This window comes from Panthera tigris, chromosome D3 (assembly GCF_018350195.1).
Source record: "Panthera tigris isolate Pti1 chromosome D3, P.tigris_Pti1_mat1.1, whole genome shotgun sequence".
Classification (NCBI taxonomy): domain Eukaryota; kingdom Metazoa; phylum Chordata; class Mammalia; order Carnivora; family Felidae; genus Panthera; species Panthera tigris.
The window spans coordinates 21,946,102-21,959,339 of record NC_056671.1 but is presented as its reverse complement, the minus strand read 5'-3'; the positions used below and the strand labels follow the sequence as shown (position 1 = coordinate 21,959,339).

The following is a 13,238-nucleotide window of genomic DNA, read 5'->3' as shown; positions in this document are numbered from 1 at the left end:
GCAAACCTATTAGAACCACTTCACCATGTCCTTGACAATCCCAACTGTGCAATTCTTAAAAGCCTTGCTCACATTTTCTATACACTTCTAAAAGGCTTTCCACACCTTATTATTCACCCATTGCACAGATTTTGTTGGATACTTAGTCTCTGTAGACCAGAGAGAACCTTTCAGAAGTAAAACTGGTTGTACCATGTTAATTTAATTTGCTGAATGTACTAATAATTCAACTATGAAGCCTCAATAAGGATTCTAAACGAAATCTCATTCTTCGTCCTGTACCACTATTAGATTGGTCAGAATTTCAAGTGGTTAAGCAACCGTGAAGCTGGTTGAACACTTCTCATTGTCAAACACAGAACTGTGTATTCCAAAGCAGGCAGGGGTTTTGTGCAGGGATTTGCAGAAAATCAGGTCAGCTGATTAGCACTCAAGCCCATGCTCTGTCACATACTCTTAGGCAGTACACCCTCAACAGCTCTGCAGTACCTTCACTGGCCTTCTGAGTGTCCTCTTTACTGTCACCAAGAGCTGCTGCTGCTTTTCCAGATGCTGGCTCCTCCTTGCTTTTCTCTTTGCTCTCATACATCTTACGAATCACTGAGGTAGGGGTGAAGGAAGGAGAAAGCTGCAGAGAAAAACAGTATTAGCACATTCTCTAACTGCCTTTCCTAATCAAGCCAGAGTTAATTGGTCAAACTGAAGAGTCCCCTTATTGGCTACACGTGGCAGAGGCCAACTCCAATGTTCTGGTGTTTACCCGCTAGAGGAAAAGAAATAGGTGGGCCATATGGGTGGTGTCCCAAGTGCTTCATCCCTTGCTCACATCTCACTTTCACCAAAACCTAGACTTAACTCTAGCACAAAGGTAGTTAAAGCATAGAACTTCAACCTACCCATCTGTGTCTGTGGTGATAGGGACCTACCTATGCAACCTCTACTTCAGCCATTTTCCCAGCCTGGGATTAGGCTGAGAACAGGGGAAGAACATGGCCAGAAGTATACTCTAGAGCAAGAGCCCTGTCAACTGGGAAAGGATAATTCAGAGACAACCTCAGAACCTAAATTCCTCTATAGTTCTAATTATATCCCATCTTAACTTGGCTACCAGGAAATTCACAATTATTTTAATAATCTCCTCAGGCCCTAGGACTCACCATTTGGGGTCATTTTTTTCCTCATCTCTTCACTGCCTATTTTTACTTTGATGATTTTACTGTGCATGTGACTTTTCTCATTAACCCTAAATCCTTGATGGTAGGAGACAGGGCATGAATTATGAACACAAGAGCCCCTTCTAGTAATGCAGAGACCCATTTGGGGTCCTGAAGCAGAGTAATAGTTTTTCCCTTTGTCTATCAGCTTTAACTAGGTGATAAAGATCTTTGGGGGATAAAACTTAAAAAAAAAAAAAAATGCTGGTACATGAATGAGTCAGTGGTAAAACTAGATTTATCATCATAAAGAAGCAAACTCCTTTGTCCTAGCCTTAATTCATATCACTGAGACCTGAATCTGAACTTGTGAAGTCTCCACTATGTTTCATTGGACTCCTCATGATCCAACCCCATTCACCCCTCCATCTCACCTATCTTTGGCCCCTATCCTCCCCTACTCCCCAATCCAACTGTTCATTTGTTTGAACACACTACATTACCTTATATGTTGTAGATCATACTCCTCTATCTGCTGGAACAAACTTTCCCCAGTGTAGGGGCTTCACTAGAATCTTAAGAGTTAGACTATATCCTGAAAGGGGAAGACCTAATAAATAAGCAAGTGTGAAAGACTGAGTCAGTTATTCCTATGGAAGGCACTCAAGGACACTTTGGGGCACAGAGTGATACAACATAGGTACAATTGAACGGAGAAGACTTGAAGTTGTTCACAAAAGCAAATGTCACTGACCATGCTTGTGATGGAGGCAGCAGGGGCAGGGGAAGAGGAATTCCCTCGGTGCACGGGTGCTGGTGACTTGGTCACTCGTTGTTGCCTGTGAACAAACCAAGTATCAGTATGAGCTCCAAGCTGCTCCAACTCCAAATCCTAAAACCACAGAATACTCAAGACCAGCTTAGGACCTTAATATCCTGTTTCCCTCATCCATTTCAATTTCCCAAGCATTTATTTTAAGTGCCTAATATATGCAAAACCACGTGCTAAGTTCTAAGGGAAGACAAAAGATTAAACATGGTCCTGGGCCTTGCAGGAACTCTTTTGTCCACTGGGGAGACGCTAACCTAGGGGAAACTAAGGTATGTACACATTAGATACTAATAAGGTGTAATGGGAAAATGAGGTATAGAAGGAGTGACAGAATACTCCTACTGAAGGGACCATGGGAAGGAACTGCATTAAATTGGGTGTGACCAATGAGAAAGCTAGAAGATGGAGAACAATGATTCAGGTAGAAGGATCAGGTATACGGCCTTGGAAATGTAGAGTTATCCAGGGCTGGCATATACTTTACTTGTAGACTATGCCAGTGAGGTAGGTTAAGGAGGGCCTTCATTCTGTGGTCCAGGTTGTGCTCCAGAGAGTAGGGAGCAATACTGATCAGCACAGGGCCTGGCACAGAATTGATGCTTCGTGAGACACTGGTTCAAATAGAGGGCCAAGAGCTTCAGCTAGACCCAGTTACATGCAGCATTCCCCGTCACTCTTGGTCCACACACAAGTCTTGGGAAGACTTGATCCCAAGTCTTCCAAATAAAGTTTAAAACAACAGACTTCTCTTTTCTCCCCGTTTTATCCATTCTCCCTTAACTTGGAGAAAACAGATGATGAAGATGTAAACAGGCTGAGAAAAGAATGAATTATATGAGCTCACTGGCTAATGAGAGTTTCACTGCATTTCAGCTGTCAGACCTTGTGCCATGAGGGCCAAAGCCTTAGTGATTCTGGAAATTCCTAAATCATAAAGATGAGAATGCTAGACCATGGCTTCTTTCCAGTCAGTACCAGATAAGCCCCACTGCTGCCACAGAGAATCTGAGCATGACAACAAAGAAGAAACAGATCAGTAGTACTCTGAGTGATCATGAGGAAAACCCCAAGTCTGGTGGTTCTGCACAACCTATCATATATTCCTTCTGATAAACATACTTGTGCTAGAAACTGGGGTAAGTGCTGGCGATCCAGCAATAAAACAGACAAAAAAAATCTCTGGCCTCATTACATTCTTTTGTTTGTAGGGCAGAAAAGTTACTATAGGCAGAGAAATAGACAAAACATAAATAGTAACCTGGAAGGTGATAAGCACAATAAGAAAAAATAGAGACAAGGAGAAAGGCATATCTGTTAGGGGACATAACTGTATACAGGGTGTTCAGGGAGGGCCTTAGAGGTTGACATTTGATCCAAACAACATAAAGGCTCTACTGTGACACTGACTTGGGTCTTCATTTTGAGTAACTTGCATTTTAAAAACCTAAGTTTCTGTATCTGTAAAATGCAGTTATTTACACCATCTACCTCAGGATTGCTGCCAAGAACAAATAAAATTATGGATATCAAAAGTGCTTTGAAAGTCAATAAATCAAGTCAATGAATTATTAAGAAACTACATTATATTATAGAGAGAAATCCAGTGACGGGTTCAATAGACCAGTCCTGAGATCTCCCTTTTAGGGTGAGGGCTACTATATATAGGATGCATTTATGCAAGAATACACAGTACTTACTAAGTCTCAGTGTCTTCTGAAAGGGTCAACATATAAAAACAGATAAAGCAAGACAATGAGACACTGATACAATTTTAAGAAAGATACCAAAACACAAGTACCTCTTAACTACCAAGTATACTGTATGGGCAGGACTTAATGTTTCAGGGATAAACATTTTGGTGATAAAATTGAAGAAATGAAGGTGGCATTTCCTTTTATTTTTCTTCAATTTTTAAAAGTTTATTTTTTTAGTAATCTGTATACCCAACGTGGGGCTTGAACTCATGACCCTGAGATCAAGAGTCACATGCCCCTCCTACTGAGCCAGCCAGGTGCCCCAGTATTTACTTTTAAAGGCTGGATGGGATGACTTCTGAGGGAGGAAAGGGGTATTACTGGGACAGGGCACATAGGGAGCTTCTGGGTAGCTAACAAAGGATTTTGTCTTGTAATAAGCTGTACATTTGTTTAATGCAGTTTTCTCTGTTTTATTTTACAACAAAAAAGAACAATATTGCTAGCCCTTTCCCCCTAAGTAATGGCTTGTTTTACTACTTGTTGCAAATATCGGAAGGAACAGGAGACTGAAGTCATTAATCATTTGTTAATAGCTTTGATCAACAAACCTTAACTCTGACCAACAAACCATGGATCAACAAACCTGCATCAAAGAACAGTTTGGTAACTCAACAAGGAATCTGTAGGGGAAGAAGCTAGGTGGAGTTTTACTAAATTTTCATCATCTAACAATTATAAATAAGGAGCTATATTAGCTAGCTACATCTGTAAAAATGAATCCTTTAAATCAAGAATATAAAAATCATATATAATGAAAAAAGCCTATGTCCCTGCAGAATTCAATCATATCACTTCCTCTACTGAACACTTGGGAGACAGAATTCTCACCATATATTGTACAATGTAGCAGTGTGTATCACAGAATTTTACTATGGATAACCAATTTGCTAATCTGATGAAAATTAATATGCAAATCCCCACAAGGGCAGGATTAGTAACTTACCTGTTTCTGAATCCGTCTCTGGTTCTGTCCACCTGTGGTTTGCCAAAACCAGGCTGGTAGAAGTTTGCTGCCTGCACCGCAAGGTCATGTGGCAAGGCCAGCCCCTCCAAAGCTGCCTGTTGTAATTCTAGCTGGCTCATCTGCTGAGCAGAAGAGGCAGAGGAAGATCCAAGAAAAATGAGGACAGTCAATGCACTTTCTACAAAGGCCTCTCTTCACTCTTAGAAAGGTATGTTTATGCAGCAGCTGAGAGAAATTAGATACTGCAAACCTGACTAAACTGTGCTGCCACCCACCGAACAAGATTTTAACAAAGTGTGACTTTGTTCACCAATTTTCTGGCCTTCATTGAGCTTGGTTTATAGTTCAAACTCACTTCTAAGCATTGCAACAATTTAATTTTCCATCCCACAAGAAGGATGAAAAACAAGCGAAAAATTGAGTTAGAGAAAGTTCAGACTGACCTGGGCCGTGACTGGGCTCATGGGTTTGCGCATGCCTTGGAATGGATCTCCAAGTAGCTGCTGTGGTCCTGGTGTAAAACCTGATGGGAAAGTTGCAGATTCAGTGAATGTCAAGAGAGCACACATCCATTAGAGAGACGTTATCACTAATGCATGCTGCTTCTTACTGAACACCATCTCTTTCAGGGAAGTGTTGACTTCCAGGCTGATGATGTCCCTCTTCTGTAGTCCACACTGGGTGATGTGGACCTTAATCAGAGCACTTAATGATCCAAACTGCTATATTCACATCTTCCCCACTAAGCTTCAGCTCTGTCCCTTCAGAGCGGAGAACTCTCAGAGAGAAGTGCTTTTTACTCAGTGATTTGGCTCCTTATCACGGAAACAGCTGACAACCAGAGTCCAGTGCTTTGAGGTTTACATTCTTTCCATTCTATCTTGCGAATTGTGGAAGGAAGATTACAAAAACTTACTCTCAAGGTATGACTGGCAGGGGCCAGAGTGGCCAGCAGCCTAATGTGGTCCAGGGTGACAGAAAACAATGAGATTTTGCACAACACTTATGTTAGACCGCTTTCTAGAACTGCTTCTTCTATTTACATTCTATATCAGCCACCAGTGCTCACAGTTAACTGCATACCAACTTCATTAGGTTGGTAGAGAGCCACTAGCCTCATTTCTACTCTATCAAGGAAAAACCTAGTAAGCCAAATTAACTTTTTTGGATTGAGTTCCCAAAATAGGGAACAAGACTAAAGAGCTAGATCCAATTTATATAATTGTGATCAATCTTAGGAGAGAAAACTATAATATGAACATATTTATCTAGAAGGGCAGCCAGATAAACTATCTTCCAATTTTGTGCCTCACCATACCCCCCAAAAAAAGCATAACAAATTCTCAGATTTCTTTTTAAATTCTTCAAGGATACCCATGAAAAAGACTTTGCCAGTTCTAGGGGACAAGTATAACCTTTGTGGTGGTTTAGGGGAGAATGGACAGACATCTGTGCACAGCAGCATTTACCACCCAGGCGCCCCAATGCACAGCAGCATTTACCAATTGGTGATGGTATTCTAGGACGAAGGTAGTCTGCTGAGGCTGCTCGCGTTTGAAACACCTGTGACAAGGGAGGAGAAGGTGCTCTTTGGCCTAATAAAGATGTTGTAGGCTCCAAACTCCCCATAAGGCCACTGAGAAGATTGGAAGAAGCAGGTCTCTGAACTGGTGGACCCAGAAGTTCCTAAAGGCAGAAAAAGTAATCCTTGTGAACAAGCCTATTTCTTTCTCCTAGTCAGAGGCTATGAATTATGGATTAACTTTTGGAAGCCAACGATGAATCTCTCTCATGCTCCACTGAAGGAATTGGCACATGTACATGCAACACATTTCTCTCATTGTTCAGCTAGCAACATTTGCTTTAAGTTAGTGCTACAAATATAGGTTAGATACTTTAAATTTCTATAGAAACTGCAAACCTGTAAACTGGAAGTCAAGAGCTTTGTCATCTTCAGCCACCTCCCCACCCCACAATGAGATTAACAGTGACACAGAACTATGCCAGGTAGCAACAATGTACCCTCAACTGTCAGACCACATGGATCATTCTCTAAGGCCCAAAGTTGGACCACTACACAAAACCAGTTCAGAGGACTAGTGTTCAGGACTCCGAGGCCATGGTATAAGATGGTGAAGTACCTGCAGGATGTTCTTAGGGACAGGCTGGCCTGGAATCTCAGCAGGGGACATCAAATGGCTTTCAAGGTTTCGCTAAAAAAGTCAAAGGAAAACTTATTTTAACCTTCTTACACACACAACTTACAGATTAATTGGGGACCACAAGAAAGCATTAAAAACTCCCCAGGGAGTTGGCACTTAAGCAGAATGATGTCCAAAGCACAGAAATTTAAGTTAGATCAACCTGTTCCACTTGCTCATCACACACAGGTCCCAAAGATCTGGAAATGGAAAGAATCTGCACGTGTACATGCAAAGTCCACTCAGAGACCCTCAGATGGTCTTTTCCTCCCTGTGGTAACCCTAGTGCATTTCACTGTCTCTACTACTGTGACCCAAAGAAGAGAAAAAGGAAATGGTGAAATAGAGGAGCACCTAGTAAGAAGCAACAAGAAGGAAATTTTGATAATTTATAGATTTTAATTTTCAAGGCAACCTTTGCTACCCATTATCTTTGAAATAGGATTTATAGACTACAGATGGTAGTTAAAAACCTAGTAAACAACATTAAAGGTTGGCCAGGATTGTTATATTTCAGAGATTCACATTTCAGGAAATTTAAACTTTAGTATTTTTAATGAGCTGTTACAAAACGGGTCTCAGGACAAAATTCAGATCCTCCACTTCTTGTGCTTTTAATGCAGCAGCAGTCATCCAAATGACATTACCTCCTGCACTTCAGGACATCCTTATGTCCACTTAGCTCTGCCTGAAGTGCTTTCTCTGGTACACAGTTTTCTTTTCTACTAGATGAAGCTGCCAAGGTCCACAGCAATGTCCTCAGGCATGACAAACAACCCAAAGATCTCCAAGTGTTTTATTGTTGGTTTTGGAATTGGGTCTGCAGATGATTTTAATAAGAGATCTCAAGAGTCATTTAATTCCATCTAACAAAAAAGGGCAACTTTATACTACATGGCTTACTGTATTTGGAGGATAGAGTCTCTACAATTCAATTTGAAATGGAGGTTAGATGGAACCAACATTTCCTTTTTTGGTGATGAAACAATATGGTTGAACCTAGACAGATGGACGCGGATAATAGTATATACATAACACACACAGCCATAGTAATTGACTTGATTTTAAAATAGACCATGAGTTAACAACAACATGCTCAAACAATACGTTGGGATAATACCTGGTGTGCTAAACATTAGTTTCCTTGTTGCTTTCTTTTCTAGGTTAGGTTGAGTTTGTGTTACTTTTTGTGTAGCAACTTGAATTATATCATCCATCCCTTCACATAGGTGTTTGAGGCTCACTCCCTTGGCCAAATATTATTTCAGACCACTGAAACCCCAACATCAAACCAGTTACCCTCACAAGGCAGGGTCAACTGTGTCAATATCAAACCCTAGCATCACATCTGAAACAAAATGTTCAAAAGCATCACTTTTGAATCCTCCTGTTCCCACTTCTTTACTCATTCACACTAAAAGAAGGTACTTAACAAGAATTGACTCAAGCACTTGACTTACAAGCACACAATCACCGAGACACAGATGAACAAGTAAAGTATAGTTTGCGATCTTTTAATCTTGGTGCTCGTGTGAAAGCATCCGGATCTAGTAATTCTTTGTATGGACGTAACTCTGAAGCAGTTTAAGAGAAAACATTCCCCTATAACTGGCATGGTGTGGTCAGATACAAAGGAATGAGTCTACTTAAGATGCTTTCTTCCAGAGGTAGTATGTCAGTCCTGGCAGTAAGGCCAGGAACAATGGCATCTCTGTTGGAATCTGTCAACTGCTGGTCAGATGAAAAAATTCCCACAATCGATTGCGCCTTCCCTTGGTACAAGGCACAATGAATCAAACAGCTACTGATACCATGACCAACTTGTAGTTACCAGAAATGATGATGTTAGAAGAAAACAAGAGGCTGGGGCACCTGGGTGGCTCAGTCAGTTAGGCGTCTGACTTCGGCTCAGGTCATGATCTCACAGTCTGTGAGTTCGAACCCCATGTCGGGCTCTGTGCTGACAGCTCAGAGCCTGGAGCCTGTTTCAGATTCTGTGTCTCCCTCCCTCTCTCTCTGACCCTCCCCCATTCATGCTCTGTCTCTATCTCAAGGATAAATAAACGTTACAAAAAAAAAAAAAAAAGAAGAAAACAAGAGGCAAAACTCAATTTAATAAATTTGTTGTAACTTAGCAACAAGAATAAATCTATGTTTACGTTTTTATTGTTCATGTTTGCCCTGCTTCCCTTATCACCTTGTATCATCAAGGGACAGCAATACTGACACAGGCCATGGCTAAGAACCACCGCTAATGTGTTATGACAAAGACCAGTACGCACTATACACCTGCATCTGCTGGCATGCAGTCACTACCTAACCAACTTCATGCCCCAGGATGGTTTTACATGTCACAGCTTTTTCTAGTTAGTAAATTAACAGAATGCAATGGTCTTGAAAAATCCATCTTAGATACTTTACAAGTTATTCATAGCACTGTCAACTGCCTGATCAAGAAAGCAGGTAATTCCCGGTGTATAGGAGTGATTAACAAATGTAAAAAGAAAGATGTACTGTAAACATATGGTGAATTATTTTGGCTTAAGTAGCTGAATGAATAGGAAACTTTCTCTAGAGTACAATCCAAAAATATTTTTACACCTTTTTTTTGCAATGACTTAAAGTTATATCTGAATTTTTCTATTTTTATAAACTATCACCTATAAAAGATCCATCAACCACAAGCTGCTTTTTCTAGTAACAAATAGCACAGTGATAATTAAAGAACACACAAAAGCATCAAGGACCAAATGCCTATTAAAGAACTTCCAACTTAGAATACCATTTTTTTAAAAGTCCATTTATTATAGAGGGAAATGGAACAGAAAGAAGGAATAGGAGAAAAGGCTTGGGTTTGTGCCAAATACTTACGCTGACTTTGGGCTGAGAAGGCAAAGTCCCACTTGCCTTCATGGTGCTCACTAGTTTGTTGAACGCGGTCATATCTCCATCTTTTTTGAGTTGTCGATTGCTGGTTACAGCACTCAGGGTCTCCTCTAAGTGTTCTGCCATGAAGGGAGTTGAATTCTTCACTTGCTGGTCCACCTTCAAGCCCTTGAGCCCTGCTTCTACCTCTTCTACTGACAGCACAACTCCTGAATGCGCTGAAACATTGAGAAAATCCAGATTAAGCCAAGTAAGGGAGTATGTGGTAGGAGTTCTCTGGGGCTATCATGATGGTTAAAGTGAAAATTTATTTCACAGTTGAAGTGAGGTTGCCAGAAAAGGTTGATGCCCTAATTGACAAACTGATAACCCTTAAAATCACAGCTGCACAGTGGAAATAAGGCCATAACTATGTACTCAGTACGAAATGGCATAAACCGTGTTACAATGCTAGAAACGGGGGACCACTTGGGGTGTAATGCTTTAAGACTTGATAAGATCTTTAATGTGCATCTTGCAGGAGGACCTCTCATAATAAGTCTTCTGGAGACTTGTTATCAGGGACAAGAATCCCAGATAGCCTAACATCAGTAAGGTTGCTACCTTCGCTATGGTTATTTTATCATTAAGGTTTTATGTTGAGAGTGCATAACATAAGAAAATGGCAGACTGGGGCAAACGTGTGAGAAGCTGCCAAGTTATGCCCAGGAGAACTATAATATTAGCTGGAAGTGTTATGATCAGGATCCAGGTAATAAGGAAGACTTGGATGGAAAGTCTACTGACTACCAGATTCTCAAAGAGGTGGTACTGTTTGATAAAAAGTTTTTTGAAAAACATTAAATAGAACCCACTATCTGACTTTTGATGAAATAGCAGTATGTTAGAACCAACTGCCTGATATCCACACTTTTTCAAATGCCTAAAGCAGACTCTAATAAACACTTACAGCTCTCCTTAAGCTTTTCTTTATTTGCAGAAAGACTGGAAAGAAGAGGTTTTAAATCCACTTTGGCTTTCTGTAGCATTTCTAAAATATCCACTTTATTTTCAGCATGGTCTTCTAGTGGGATAGGAGCAAAATAATTCCCCGAGTTCTGTCCAGGAGAGAGGATGGCTTGTTCCAGACCTAATATTGCAAGTAAATACATTTATAATCAATTAGTCCCAATAAAACACAGAAACAGATCTCCAACAGTATTAAGAAGGCATAAACTGAAGGGGTTTTTAAGTATCCAGAGAGTCTTTAACCCTAATGGACCCTAACTAATGAAGACAGAATGAACCATTATCAGAGAAAGCTCCAATCTACATTCAAGGTCAGAATCTGAAGCCATTTTACCTGCTAGTCTCTCCAGTTCTTCATGTGGTGTTGACCCGAGACTGCTGGATCGGCTTCCTGATCGGCTCGGGTTAGAGAACCACCTACTGAACCGACTGGCAGAGACTGACCCTTCTCCCAAAACATCTTCTATCATCTAAAGGGAAAGACAAAAGGAGCTAAGATAACAATTTCTAGGTGAAAGGGACAACAAGGTTCAAATTTTAAGAAAAGGTCACTTACTTTGAAGCTTCCTTTGATGCTGCTGACCTGAAGGTAAATACTCTCAGAAATTACGATTTTCAACATCTTTAATTTTTCTTCCCCTCCAAGGTCATTTGAGTAACCCAAAGGTAGGCGTTACTGATCATGTACTTTCTAAGCATATAACGAAAAATCTCTTGCCATATAATGTGTTTTGGATTTCTATCCTTTGCCTCATTAGAAACTCCACGAACTACTTAATGTTCTCAGAGGACATAGTTTCAAAATCAAAATCACCATAGTAAAGCATGCCATTGCCAAGCTGATGAGTGGTCTTCAACTAAATATTAAATATAGAGAGATGATGACAGCCCTTACTTCAAACTTCAACTTTCTCAAGGTTGTAACGAACATCAGAAAATTCAATGGTGACAATTTCGGAAGCCAAAAGCTAAAAAGTAGAGCTCACAGAGATCATAATTGCAGTCAAAGTTTAGAATGTGTCAGGATGTGAAAGATTAACTTTTAACTGTCCTCTAATATTGGTTTATTTTTTTAAACGTTTATTTATTTTTGAGAGACAGCACGCGAGCAGGGGAGGGGCAGAGAGAGAGGGAGACACAGAATCCCAAGCAGGCTCCAGGCTCTGAGCTATCAGCGCAGAGCCCGATGTGGGGCTCAAACTCCCAAACTGTGATATCATGACCTGAGCTGAAGTCGGAAGCTTAACTGACTGAGCCACCCAGGTCCCCTTGCCGGCATGAATTTAATAGGGAGTTTGCAGGTGTTTGTTTTCTTTTAACCCCAATCTCAACAGTTTTCAGTTTAGTAAGAACAATTAAATGATGCATTATAATCAGAAATAATTTCTCAACACTATTTCATAATAATTTCCATGATCAATCCTTCTTAAAAACTAGATTGAAGCATTAAAAAATGCATATTTTAATTCTACACTATCATAAATCCAGTTAAATATCCAAAGTGATCTTTATGCAGTGTTCTTATCAATATTTAGAAAAGACATGGTAAAGCAAATGTCAATCCAAAAAATGAGGCACATCCTTGAAAGTAAGGCATAAACTTTCATTTCTATACCAATGATAAAGAGAAAACAGGTTTTCCCCCAAACTGGTACACGGATGGCAAAGTTAGTGACTGTTTCATCTAATGCCTGGAACCCCCAATTTCCAAAGCGCAGCAACAGCAGGTTACATTCTTTTATTCTCACCTGGGAGAATTTCCTCATAATGTACCCAAACTAAGCCACAGAGTGCTTCTCTTGAACACAAGAATGAAGGATTTTAACTCATGACCTTTATTATTTGTGGCACTTCTATTTTCTGATTCAATTTCAATCACACTTCACTTGTAAGACTCACACACCTTCAATATTAATGCTGTCAAGTGTAAATTTTTTGCAATAATTAAAATATAAGAGAAACATTATTAAATATTTTTTCACAGAAAAATTGAAAATTATATCTAAAGTATAACCATGTCAGTGACAAATAGGAATTATTTTAAAACTAAAAGCTATAGCCATTAAAAATGTTATAATGTTGAAGAGTTTGACATTTTATAAATAGCAAAAATCTCTTTGCATTTTAATCCTTTTATTTCCTCTGACCATAGTGTATAGGAAAAAGGTCAGAAGATACACAGGAAGAACATGAAAAAGGACATGAATATAAAGTAACTGGACATTTTCTAAAGATATGACAGTAAGTGTTGAGAAAGTCATTTCCTTCCATACTTCGATCAGTGACCAACTTTGTTTCTGTTAGAGTGGTTTTATTATAGCTAAAACATAAAAAGTAGAAACAAAGTTACTCATTCAATTATTTATTAAGTAGGCTCCATGCTCAAGGTGGGGCTTGAACTCACGACCCTGAGATGAGAGTCATGTGCTCTACAGA

The 13,238-nt window shown here is 39.9% G+C and overlaps 1 protein-coding gene across 9 annotated transcripts in view; it reads right to left on the bottom strand.

Moving 5' to 3' along the window:
- EIF4ENIF1 (eukaryotic translation initiation factor 4E nuclear import factor 1) overlaps window positions 1-13,238 on the bottom strand; it is a 44,713-nt gene that overhangs the window by 2,708 nt on the left and 28,767 nt on the right. For 6 of the 9 annotated variants that reach the window (XM_042961841.1, XM_042961840.1, XM_042961842.1 and 3 more), the window contains exons 8-16: window positions 11,137-11,272; window positions 10,744-10,923; window positions 9,780-10,012; window positions 6,849-6,920; window positions 6,210-6,393; window positions 5,151-5,230; window positions 4,687-4,829; window positions 1,909-1,993; window positions 490-628 (exon numbers count right to left, since the gene is read on the bottom strand). In XM_042961841.1, coding sequence (XP_042817775.1) covers window positions 490-628; window positions 1,909-1,993; window positions 4,687-4,829; window positions 5,151-5,230; window positions 6,210-6,393; window positions 6,849-6,920; window positions 9,780-10,012; window positions 10,744-10,923; window positions 11,137-11,272 — 1,252 coding nt within the window. The remainder of the gene's footprint in view (window positions 1-489; window positions 629-1,908; window positions 1,994-4,686; window positions 4,830-5,150; window positions 5,231-6,209; window positions 6,394-6,848; window positions 6,921-9,779; window positions 10,013-10,743; window positions 10,924-11,136; window positions 11,273-13,238) is intronic. The other 3 variants (XM_042961846.1, XM_042961847.1, XM_042961848.1) reach the window with 3 other exon arrangements.